The sequence below is a fragment of the Aegilops tauschii genome, chromosome 2 (genome assembly GCF_002575655.3).
Source record: "Aegilops tauschii subsp. strangulata cultivar AL8/78 chromosome 2, Aet v6.0, whole genome shotgun sequence".
NCBI classification, from domain to species: domain Eukaryota; kingdom Viridiplantae; phylum Streptophyta; class Magnoliopsida; order Poales; family Poaceae; genus Aegilops; species Aegilops tauschii.
In genome coordinates, this window is record NC_053036.3 from 78115647 (window position 1) to 78127234 (window position 11588).

The window sequence follows — 11588 nt, forward strand, 5'->3', positions numbered from 1 at the left end:
CAGATCTTCCGTTGCCGCCCTTGTCCAGTTGCGACCGGCGCTGCGGATGCGTACAGCGAACTCCTCATCGTCGTCCGCCTTCACCTCACGTTGCAGCGACTCTCGGTCGATGAGGTCTTTGCTACCAGACACTGCGTTGCGGGAGCTCGACATTGAATCAGAAAGGCAAGGGGACGAGGAAAGGAGATGGAGAGTGCAGTAGAGACGAAGAGTGTGGTTTGACCCGGGTCTAGGGTTCATCTGGGTGGTATTTGTGGGATCTGGGTGGGCCGGTTTAACGTGGCGGACGCGTCTGAGCCTCCACAATCCTCAAATTCGTCTCAGATTTAGGCTGGGTTTGAGAGGTGCCGGTTCGTATAAGGCCGGTTTAGGGAAGACTGGCTTGGTCACGTTTTCTAACAAGGGCACTGACCGGGCGATTCGCATGGGTAGTTTGGGGAGCCTGGCCGCAGATGGTCCCTTGTCAATGATCAAGAGGGAGCTGCGAGCGGGACGTACGTACTTGGCGGGCCGGCGTCTTGATAAATCCCCTCGCCAAGTCACAGTATCACACACACACACACACACACACACACACACACAGGACACACATCAACTTGAAAGGAGAAAGCTCCGAAGATCCACGAACATGTTCCTAGGGGTGCAGGCCGTCCTCAGGTACGATAAGGTGCATTCTGATTTCTGAACAAGAACAAATCGATATCCGACCCTGCCCGGCGCGTGTTCCTGGATTACGAATAAGAAGTGAAGCACGATATGATCTCTCACACCCGAATTTCTATGTGTTTGTCTGCGTGTGTGTGCAGGAGAAATGCCGTTCCTGGGCCGGCCGCGCTGGCTCGCTTCGTCAGCCACTGTGGCTACTCCACGGCCTCCAACTCCCAAAGGTTGGCCGGGAAGGTGGCCGTGATCACCGGTGCCGCCAGCGGCATCGGCAAGGCGACCGCCGCGGAGTTCGTCAGGAACGGCGCCAAGGTCATCCTCACCGACATCCAGGACGACCTCGGCCGCGCCGTCGCCGCCCAGCTCGGCCCGGACGCGGCCTACGCCCGCTGCGACGTCACGGACGAGGCGCAGGTCGCTGCGGCCGTCGACCTCGCGGTGGCGCGCCACGGCCGGCTCGACATCATGCACAACCACGCCGGCGTCACCGGGCGGATGGTCCTGGACTCCGTCGGGTCCCTCGACCTCGCCGACTTCGACCGCACCATGGCCACCAACGCCCGGTCCGCCGTCGCCGGGATCAAGCACGCGGCGCGCGTGATGGTGCCGCGCCGGAGCGGGTGCATCATCTGCACGGCGAGCACCGCGGGGGTGCTGGGCGGCATCATCGCGCCCACGTACGGCATCTCCAAGGCCGCCGTCATCGGCGCCGTGCGCGCGTTCGCCGGGGAGCTGGGCCGCCACGGGGTGCGCGTGAACGCCATTTCGCCGCACGGCATAGCCACGCAGTTCGGGCTTGGCGGGCTGGCACAGCTGTTCCCGGAGGCGAGCGAGGAGGAGCTGAGGCGGATGGTGGAGACGGGCATGAACGAGATGGGCGGCGGGACGGTGCTGGAGGTGGAGGACATCGCCAGGGCCGCCGTGTACCTGGCGTCCGACGAGGCCAAGTACGTCAACGGGCACAACCTCGTCGTCGACGGCGGGTGCACGGTGTGGAAGGGGGCCAACAAGCCGGCACCGGCGCAGTAAGACACGTGGTTTACTCCGTACTACAAGTGTGCCGTAGTAGTGAGTCGACGGTGCAGAGCCCGGGCGTACTAAGTCATTGTTGTCATGACTAGTTGAGATTTGATTAGGTTGATTAATGAGTTGATCCACATCCACCAGTCAAGTGTGCCGGCAGTTAGGCTTTGCCAAACGAAGCAACGGTTGCTCGCATGCTGGCGTTGCAATAAAGGTGAAAAAAAAGTTTTTTTTTCGCTAGAAAGTTTTTTTTTTGGAAAAACTTCCAATCTATTCATCTTCAATCATGGTAGTACAACGAACATCAGAAATAAAAATTACATCCAGATCCGTAGACCACCTAGCGACGACTACAAGCATCGAAGTGAGCCGAAGGCGTGCCGCCGTCATCGCCCCTCCATCGCCGGAGCCGGGCACAACTTGTTGTAGTAGACAGTCGGGAAGTCGTCGTGCTAAGGCCCCATAGGACCAGCACCCCAGAACAGCAACCGCCGCCGATGGAAAATAGCGTAGATCGGAAGGATCCAAACCAAAGACACACGAACGTGGACAAACAACGACGAGATCCGAGCAAATCCACCAAAGATAGATCTGCCGGAGACACACCTCCACACGCCCACCAACGATGCTAGACGCACCACCGGAACGGGGACTAGGCGGGGAGACCTTTATTCCATCTTCAGGGAGTCGCCGCCGTCTCGCCTTCCTGAGTAGGACACAAACCCTAACAAGATTGAAAAAAAGACTAAAAACGGAGCCCTCCCGCTGGCCCTTGCCAGGATCCACCACGCCTCCATAGCCCTAGGGCCACCAGAGATGAGGCGGACCTGCCCCGGCGCCGACGAGAGGCACGAACCCTAACTTCCTTTCTTGGAGGAGGAGGAGGAGGCAAAGCCGTAGGGTAAATAAAACTGCAACAGAGTTCATTTCATTTTCAACCCAGTTGTAGACGCAGATCCTTTAAAAAAATCGCAAACGCAGACGCTCACACACAGGTAGATCTACACTGCAAGTTATGAGCACGACATGTCGAAAGAGCTTTTTCATCACAGGAAAGGATAGAAGGAGATTGAGAGGTGAGAATTCCTTGCTCCTTCGAGCCGTTGTCATCGTCCCTTCACCATTCATCCACCACTGATATCTATATGAAATTCTTGACGAGATGTCAGTATCCTAAAGGGTGTGGTTAGGTCTCAATCAACTGAGATTTAACCAAGTCTCAGTCAAGTGACATAACATGCAAAAGAAAAAAATAAAAGGAAAAAATTGAAAAGAAAATTTTGCATGAATTTTAATGTAAGATCTCATAGATATAGCATTGATTGAGACTTCGTTAAGTTTCAGTCGACTGAGACTTAGCAAGACTGTATCCTAAATCCTGTTTTACAGGTTGCTTGATTCGGATATCCACATGAAATTCTTGGTGAGGTGTCAGTATCCTCAATCCATAGCAAGACGCAACGTGTATTGTCTGTGACTTAAAACAGTGGAGACAGATGCAGTACAACGCACTTGGTGGGGTTCCTTCTGCCAAAGGCTTACTCCAGCAACCATGATTGCCATGTGTTTTCATTTAAGATTTTGCATGATCTCAGTCGATGTAACTGGTAGCACACAAGATAGTTGATGAAGTACGCAATCAACTAAAGATGGAATTTGAAATGAGAATTTGGGCAAAACCAAAAATTTCCTTGGGCCTTTAACTCGAACACCTTAACCCTGGTGTGATGGTACTCCAATCCACAAAATATTGGATAAATTCAATATGCCAGGTCATATCCATCTAAAACTCCAATGATTGTTTGACCTCTAGACGTAGATAAAGATCCATTCAGGCCATGGGAAGATGAAGAAGAGGTGTCGGGACCCGAGGTTTCATACCTGAGAACTTGCCCAGAGATGAGAGCCGAGTGTCTCAATCCTGATATCAACTTTGTTACTGTGTGGTGCAGCAGCAGCTGCTGCATCTTTTTTTAAACATCTGCCTGGCAATCTTTGAGATGATACAAGCACCATTAAGTACGAACTGAGGCGCAGATTTACAGAGTCCAAACTCCAAAAGGAGGTAGGATGTACAATCAAGACGGTAAGTGTGGCATCTCCTGACTTGCGTTCGAGTTGAAGCATCAGAACTCAACTGGATCACTGGGTCAAATTTTTCATACATGTTATGACACCAACCAAATGGTATAAGGTACACAAGGGTGGGCAATTTAGGCTCTCGGCTAAGCTCTATGAATATTAGTGATTTACACTGAGGTAATGGTTAACTGTACAATGTCATTCACAGGAAAAATGCAGAGAATCTTCACATCGACGCCTTCATACCTTTACCACAAAAGAAACACATGCATTGAAGGTTCAAACGCGCATTGGACAAATCTGCAGGCTATACTCTCTTCTGGGGTTCTCTGACTGATATCTCATCAAGCCCGGTGCACGGACATGTCCTGTAAAATCTAATAATCGTTGGCCTTCTCCCGCAGCTCATTTAACTCCCTCTCGATATCCCTGTCTCGAGGAGTAGCGGTTCTACCTTGAGGAAGTTCACCTTTCTGCCGTTGACATGAAATTATAGTCATGCAGTATGGAACGAACAGGAAGCACTTACTAGATTATTTTTTTTGTTTTTTTAGTTGGCTGGCAGCTTATGATCCATGTTTGCATATCCTACTCTATTTCTCCAGTGATTATGTGCATGCCATAGTGCACATGCCAGCAGAAGAGAGGAAAATCTAAAACACACAGGTTTTAACTTGAAAGTCAATTATAGTTTTCAGTACAAAAAAATGACACATACCAAAGAGCTCCCAGACAGTTCTTTTCTCATTTGTGCAAGATCATCATCAACCGATGTAGTCTCAAGCATAGCGAACTGCCCACAAATAAATACTGGTGATCAGATCTTATTACAAAAAGGAATGTTACTAAAAAGTATGCAGTTTCCAATTTTACCTTTCCTTCTAGATCATCTGCTCCTAACTGACCAAGTGCCTCAGCTTGGGATTCCATCGTCATAACTAAAAGCATAAAAAACACTACTTGTAAGAAAAAAGTGTTCAAATAATTTTCCATGAGATATCACTTGCCGCTGATGAACACAAGCAATAAGAGAGGCTAGTGCATATGCCATTCTAACCAATTGAAAAAACATACGAAAAAGAAGAATTAAAGACATAATTTGCCAAGGTCATGCTCAGAACAACTCAAGTGAGAAATCAGACCATATGCCAATCAAAACAATTATTATAAAAACTCAAATTTCATTCGTGTGTTCGAAGTTATGTGCGGTTGTACAAGTGGCTGAACTTCTCATCGCTAGAAAATTACCACCCAAAAAAGGCAAGTAAAACAAAAATTGAAATGTGCTTCTATGATGCCACAGCCAGCAATAAAAGAAGGTTCTAATTGCTACCTGCTGCATTATGAATATTTCGGCACTGATATTAATTTGATAACATTTTGAGGTTCTAGCCTCTACTCGGTCATAAAGGTAACTTGCTGACTACTATAGTGTTTATTGCTTAGTATGGCAGCTTGTAACTGTATACTGAGATGCTTTAACTTGAACCATAACAATAAAGATATCTATGTCTATGTTTGATATAGAGCATGACCTCTGGCCTAAGCCGAAATTATTGTCCATAGCCACCACAAAAACACGGACATGATACTATACACAAAAGAAAAAAAACGCTGGTGAGACAAAATCAGTAATGAAGAGAATACCTTTTTCCTCCATTTTCTCAAATGCCGACAGGGCACTACTTGTATTCACATTCCCCAACATTTCACTCACTTTTGTTGCAGTTCTGTAAAAAAGGCCAATTGTCAGAGCATCCAAACTATGAAGTAGCAGATGGTCAAACAATCAACAAAGGAAAGACGCATACTTGGCTGATTGAGCACGGGCTTTTAGGGTATCCTTTTTCTGCCTGGCCTCTGCTATTTTGCTCTCAAGAAGCTACAGAATGATGTAATCAATATGTTAACAAAGGTGCATAACAAATACCTATTAAATGTGAATACGTACTGTCTAGCCTGTGCTGCACGTGGGCCCAGAAAGATATAGATTTATATGACATGCATAATGCACATAGCGAAAAGAGCATTCCAGCTATTATGTTCACCTTGGTATTTGAAACAAGATTTTCAACAACACTCCTCTGCTGATCAAGCTGGGTCTTTAAGGAGCTTGCATTGTCCTAAGTACAGAAACAAACAAATAACCATGAGTTTAATATTCAAATTAACATGCGTTGCATGCAAGAACTTTGCTTCTAAAAACATGTAAGATCTTTACTAAATAAATGTAACACCTATATACAACATACATGTTAATGCCATAAGAAGGTACAAAGGTACAACACATTACACACCACCAGAAAGAATTATATTTTCTACCAGCAAGTAACTCCCTACACTGTAGCTAAATAGTGTGACTGGGCAGACATTTGATCCAAAACTCTAGATCTAAATGATACCTACAGCATATGATTTACGGCGTTTCAGGGCTTCACGTGCAAGCTCCTCATCGCCCTTTTGAAGAGCAAGTTGAGCCCTCCGATACCTACAATTGTAAGAACATATTCATCCTGTAAAAAAAAGATGGTAGGGCTCAAAGTAAGCTTTAGAGTTATGGATAACATGATTACCAGTCAGCATCAGCTTGTTGAGCCGCTTTGCACTTGTTCTCAAGCCGCTTTTGGGATGCCAAGACCTTCCAAAACAAAAATCCATATTAGGAGGTAAAATGAAATAGAACATGTATAACACGCTCACATTTTCATTTAAATAATTATACAGGGAGGCCCAATAAACATACAAGAATCTGGTACATGAGAGGCAGATAACCAAAAAAGCAACAAAATCCTAAAGAACATGTAGCAAGGACTGTTTAAGATAACAGAACAGAAGAAAAAAGAATAGAAAAAAGAGCATGTACTGTCAGTTATCAAATTTTGTGATTAAGTACAGTCACAACAAACCTGTGCAGTGGCCTGCCGCATCTTTATTAAATCATCATTCATCTCCAGAACCGCCTGATCTAGGATCTTCTCGGGGTCTTCAAATGAACTAATAACTGCATTTGCATAGGACTAGATAACCAAGAGGTCACAGAGCTCCCATTAATTGAATAGAAAACTTTGCTAATGCATAATGAGGTAATGATCAAGGGTATCACTCACCCTGGCAACCCTGGTTAATCTATCGAAGAGGTTACTCCGTATGACATTGCACTTATATCTCTTGACATTTGGTTGGCGGCGGAGCCTGAATTTTGCCGTGAGGGGGGCCGAGAAGATATGCGAATTCATCTACACAATGTCATCATAATGTAGATGCTTTGAGCTACTCATAGAAACAAAAGAACATCAAAGAACAATTTGAGTTTGAAATAACCATGATGGAGCTTAATTTGCACACACTTAATTCTTTTTCAAAGTCACTAAATGGCAAGGCCTAGCGCGCATTTATACGGGGTTATAGTTTACCAAGTCAATGGTGTTGCGATGAAAACTAGACATGCGCATGAATCAGTTGATCAAGAGCTAAACTCGCAAGACAGATGAAACATTGGAACATTCTTCCGGGGAAATTGGTCTACTTCTGCATAACATGCCTCCTCGAATGTTCAATAGAATTACATTGTCTACAATATACAGCATGTGTGCATGGATAATGAATGAAATCTTATGCTTTGCAGCTTGCACTGCTACTTATTCAGGTCGAGATTAGTACTAGCGAAGCTATAACCCATGCATCTTATTCAAAATCAGGGATACGCAGGATTGATTAGGGTCGGGGGGGGGGGGGGGGGGGGGGGGGGGGGGGGCAGGCTGCTTGCACAGCTCAAAGCTCCATTACAGGATTGGCTCGGGCTCGGGCTCCATCTAGATTGGGGTTCGAATTTCATCCCCTCATTCTCTGTTCGATTATCAAGATAGGAGCGGCGTACCGCAGGCGCCGTTGACGCCGTCCTCGCCATCGCCACCGCCACTCGACCGTGTTGTCGCCGGAGCCGGAGGGTGGGCGGCGCAGGGGAGATGTGCGGGTGGGCCGCTGGGCGGGACGGAGCGGTGGGCAGGCGCCGCACCGAGAGGAGCATGAGGGCCGGTGGGGTGGAAGGAGCGGCGGCGCCGGCGAGGTAGGGCAGGGAGAAGGCGGAGCACGGCTGAGCTCGGGGAACGGTGGTACGCAGCGAGGGAGAAGTAGTGGCTGGGCTGGCCCAAACCTTATCTTTCTCGCATTTCTTTCTATTTTTAATGGAAAATCAGATCTTTTTTGTCTATAAATATCCTATATTGACAATATAAGTACAGTAGTATATGAATGTTGAAATCAAAAACAGACATGTGCTAGCTAATTTCTCTTTTAATAAGACTTATTGTTTTAGACCCCTTAGCTCGCGAACTTTCGTCATAAGGGGTGGCATTTGCGTACGATTTCGCTGCCAATTTTAGTTGTGAGGGGTGACAATTTTTGTAGAGCGACATTACAGTTTCTGTAAGAGACAGCGATTTTTTATTTAAAATTGCCACTGTTTTATCTCTTCTCAAAACTAAAACTGTCATCAAAAGGGGTTCGTTTGTCTTCCCTCTCCCATCGAACGTTAGACAGAAAAGATTTCCGCTAGTTTATGGATGGACGAGCCTCTAGATTTTCTGATTACTAAGCTCGTAGATGATGTATCCTTACTTTATAATTAATAAATTTATCCATAATGATCTTCCCTAGGAAAATATACAACATGATACATCATGCCAGTGTAACCACGGCCGGCAAGACTGGTTAGCTATCATAAAACCAACAATCAACTATCATCCACCGTCTTTTCTTTGGGTCCGATGATTGGACGATTTGGCTTTGCTTACGGATTTCTTTGGTTCGGCCATGGGTTTAAAGAAAACAATTATGGAAAATTAGATGTAAGTTTTATCTTATGAGAAAGTTGTAAAATCTTTGGTAACTAGATGTCGAATTGTGGCCATGAAGACAATGTCTCAAATATCTATGATATCATATCATAACACGATGTTGGTTAGAGTTCAAGATCACTATCTTTATATAGTGGCCAAAACATCCTTATCCAAAGTTTTTTTAGAAGAAATTAAAGTGATTTTTACTCTATCATGATCCTCCAACCAAACATCGTATTACTATTCAGGATACCAATTTTTGTTCCCCTAATGAGACACTCAACTAGGCAATGTCGTTTTATTCTATTCCAATTCCAATATTGGGGTGTGCTTTGGTACACCCTTCCCCTCGACCCAATTTTGTTGAAAGGGTACTTTCATCCATCACACGAAGTAGGAGATTTATCCCTCAATTACCGGGTAATTATTAGTGTTTCACACCTAAGCTCCATCTAGAACATGCCTGACATCTTCGCGGGCACAGAGTAGCCTATGAGCTACAGAGTTGGTGTGCTCTAGGAAGTCGTAGACCACCTCTAGCACCTACAACCTCCTGCTAAGCTCGAATATCTCCTCCTTCAACATGGCATCGTCGTCACTCTCGGCGATGTTGATGACCACATTGTTATCTCCATAGTGGTTTTCACGGCATCATAGTGAGTCATTCCCTTGGTCAACTCGGTAGACTAAAGTTGTTGCCATTTCATGAAATTGTCCTCGTTCCTCACGCACCTCGTAACCACTGAAGCTCTTGTCTTGCCCTCCTCCTCGTCGCCGCCAACTTGTTCTTCTTCGGCGTCAATGGGCCCGGTTCTCAAGGCGAGCCGACTTCTATTTGAGAACCAACAAAGCTCTTCCGTCAGCATCCTCAGCTCCTTCTAGACGTGCGTATTCTCATCAATGTTGAAACCATCAGAGGTGTGTACCGAAGCAGTTCAATTGGATTCTACCATAAAAAAAATACACCAATATACACAGGTAAGGATGTCATTTTTACCCGTGTGAATGATACGAATGTGTGCCCGACTCGCATCGACAGTGTTCGGGCACATTAATCCGTGGGTACAATTATTTGCCCACCACTGACATGCCTCAAGCCTATAGGTACAACTCATGGAGAGTGCCAAACCCTATGGGTACAACTCTTTGACCACCACTGACATGACTGAAGCCAACACAACAATCTCCTAACCTATCAAAGTCACACACTTTAATCGTAACATGTGAGCATGTCCATGAAGCCGTTCGTTTGATCTTTTGGCTGAACTTCTCTGTTTGAAAGGCTGAATCTCGTTTATTTGACCCATGAAACTAAGTTTAATTTCTTTTTTTTTCTGAAACCAGTTCAATTCCGTATTTTCTTTTCTATCAAAAGTCTATTTCGTAAATGTGTTGAACTGTCTGTTACCATGTGATATATGTGGTAAGCAATTCAAACAATTAAAAAAGAAAGTACTCGTTGTTTATACATCGAAGATATGAGCACGTGCATTCAATGGGAGGATGCGTGTCGACCATAAAAGAAAAGAAAAAAAATAATGAATGCGATGATTTTGTCAATCTCAAAATGATATGCTGGCTCAGTCTTTCAGATGTGCTTATAGACGTAGGACGTGTATGGGTGTGTTCATAGGAGGTGAGTATATGCTCGCAACTTTGATTGTACCGTGTTAAAAAATATGGGCACGGTCATGATTTTTACTCGCTGGGTCTGAACAGACATTGGTGCTACGAGCATGTCTGACAACAGCTGCTGTCTGCAACTACTGATGAGACCAAAGTACTGCACTGTTTCTTTCTCTTCAGATTTATATTCGCTCGCTCTGTTCCTTGGTAATTTGTTGTAACCCGACACGATTCCCGCCGTCGTCAGTTCGCCGGCACGTTGAGCGGCTTCGCCACGGAGAACCCGCCGTCCACCATAAGATTATGCCCGGTGATGTACCTGGCATCGTCGGACGCCAGGAACACCGCCGCCCTCGCGACGTCCTCCGCGCGCAGCACCACGCCGCCGCCCATCTCGTTGAAGTCCTCCTCGAAGACCCGCCTGACCAGCTCCTCCTCCTCCTCGTCGCCGGCATTCCGCGGCGGAAGCCCCAGCATCTCCCTGACGGCGCGCGCGCCCATGGACGTGGCGATGGCGTACGGCGAGATGGCGTTGACCCTGACGCCGCGCGCCGCCAGCTCCGCGGCCGCCGACCGCACCATGCCGACGACGGCCGTCTTGGAGACGCTGTAGGCGTGGGGGCCCGACCCGGCCAGCGCGCCGGCCGTGCTGGAGGTGCAGAGGATGCACCCCTGGCCGCGCGGCGCCATGGCGCGCGCCGCGTGCTTGATGCCGGCGGCCACGCCGCGGAGGTTGACGGCCATGACGCGGTCGAAGTCGGCCATGTCCAGCGACTCGATCGGGGCGGCCGCGTAGCTGCCGCCCGTGATCCCGGCGTTGTTGAACATGATATCGAGCCGGCCGTGCCGCGCGACGGCGAGGTCCACGGCGGCGGCCACCTGCGCCTCGTCGGTCACGTCGCAGCGGGTGTAGCATGCCGTGTCCGTTCCGCCGAGATCGGCCGCCGCGGCGCGGCCCAGCTCGTCCTGGACGTCGGCGAGGACGACCCTGGCGCCGTTCCGGACGAACTCCGCCGCGGTCGCCTTGCCGATGCCGCTCGCCGCGCCGGTGATGACGGCCACCTTCCCGGCCAGCCTCCGGGAGTCGGAGGATCCAGAGAGGAAGCGAGACGAGCTTCCCGCCCTTCTGGCCGCTCCGCTCCTCGCCGCGCTACACTCTCAGGAAAACAGAACAGGTGAGCAACGCAGCTTCAGAACATCAAAATGGCGGGTTCGCCATTCTTGATGGCATCGTGTGCGTACCTGAGGACGGCGCGCATTGCTGGGAACATCATCTTCGTTCGACAACACCAAACTAGGCTAACCCAAGCCAAATGTAACAAGGCTGGAAATATCTTTATAGTACTATGATAATCT

At 47.8% G+C, this 11588-nt stretch overlaps 3 protein-coding genes across 3 annotated transcripts; 1 reads left to right on the top strand and 2 right to left on the bottom strand.

Moving 5' to 3' along the window:
• The first annotated feature begins 491 nt into the window (after positions 1-491).
• LOC109784454 ((+)-borneol dehydrogenase 1) lies at positions 492-1948 on the top strand. Its single transcript, XM_020343053.4, has 2 exons — positions 492-657; positions 807-1948. Exons 1-2 carry the CDS (start codon positions 629-631, stop codon positions 1690-1692), a joined length of 915 nt encoding a protein of 304 aa, XP_020198642.1. The 5' UTR covers positions 492-628; the 3' UTR covers positions 1693-1948.
• Positions 1949-3804: 1856 nt separating this feature from the next.
• On the bottom strand, positions 3805-7946 carry LOC109784453 (membrane-associated protein VIPP1, chloroplastic). The gene is made up of 11 exons (XM_020343052.4): positions 7646-7946; positions 6876-7004; positions 6675-6785; positions 6342-6406; positions 6175-6256; positions 5817-5891; positions 5580-5650; positions 5416-5498; positions 4642-4706; positions 4487-4561; positions 3805-4241 (listed from the first exon to the last, which is right to left on the bottom strand). Exons 1-11 carry the CDS (start codon positions 7793-7795, stop codon positions 4146-4148), a joined length of 1002 nt encoding a protein of 333 aa, XP_020198641.1. The 5' UTR covers positions 7796-7946; the 3' UTR covers positions 3805-4145.
• A 2315-nt stretch (positions 7947-10261) lies between these two features.
• LOC109784452 (momilactone A synthase) lies at positions 10262-11588 on the bottom strand. Its single transcript, XM_020343051.4, has 2 exons — positions 11475-11588; positions 10262-11382 (listed from the first exon to the last, which is right to left on the bottom strand). The coding sequence occupies exons 1-2, from the start codon at positions 11504-11506 to the stop codon at positions 10476-10478; spliced, it is 939 nt and encodes a 312-aa protein (XP_020198640.1). The 5' UTR covers positions 11507-11588; the 3' UTR covers positions 10262-10475.

What these genes read in the sequence shown, in the direction of transcription:
- LOC109784454 (XM_020343053.4), top strand. Translation starts at nt 629, where the DNA reads ATGTTCCTAGGGGTGCAGGCCGTCCTCAG. An exon ending in GGGGTGCAGGCCGTCCTCAG is followed by an intron (nt 658 to 806) that starts GTACGATAAGGT and finishes GTGTGTGTGCAG; the next exon opens with GAGAAATGCCGTTCCTGGGC.
- LOC109784453 (XM_020343052.4), bottom strand. Translation starts at nt 7,795, where the DNA reads ATGCTCCTCTCGGTGCGGCGCCTGCCCACCGCTCCGTCCCGCCCAGCG. An exon ending in AACGCCGTAAATCATATGCT is followed by an intron (nt 5,892 to 6,174) that starts GTAGGTATCATT and finishes TTCTGTACTTAG; the next exon opens with GACAATGCAAGCTCCTTAAA. An exon ending in CAGATGATCTAGAAGGAAAG is followed by an intron (nt 4,562 to 4,641) that starts GTAAAATTGGAA and finishes ATTTGTGGGCAG; the next exon opens with TTCGCTATGCTTGAGACTAC.
- LOC109784452 (XM_020343051.4), bottom strand. Translation starts at nt 11,506, where the DNA reads ATGATGTTCCCAGCAATGCGCGCCGTCCTCAG. An exon ending in GCAATGCGCGCCGTCCTCAG is followed by an intron (nt 11,383 to 11,474) that starts GTACGCACACGA and finishes CTGAGAGTGTAG; the next exon opens with CGCGGCGAGGAGCGGAGCGG.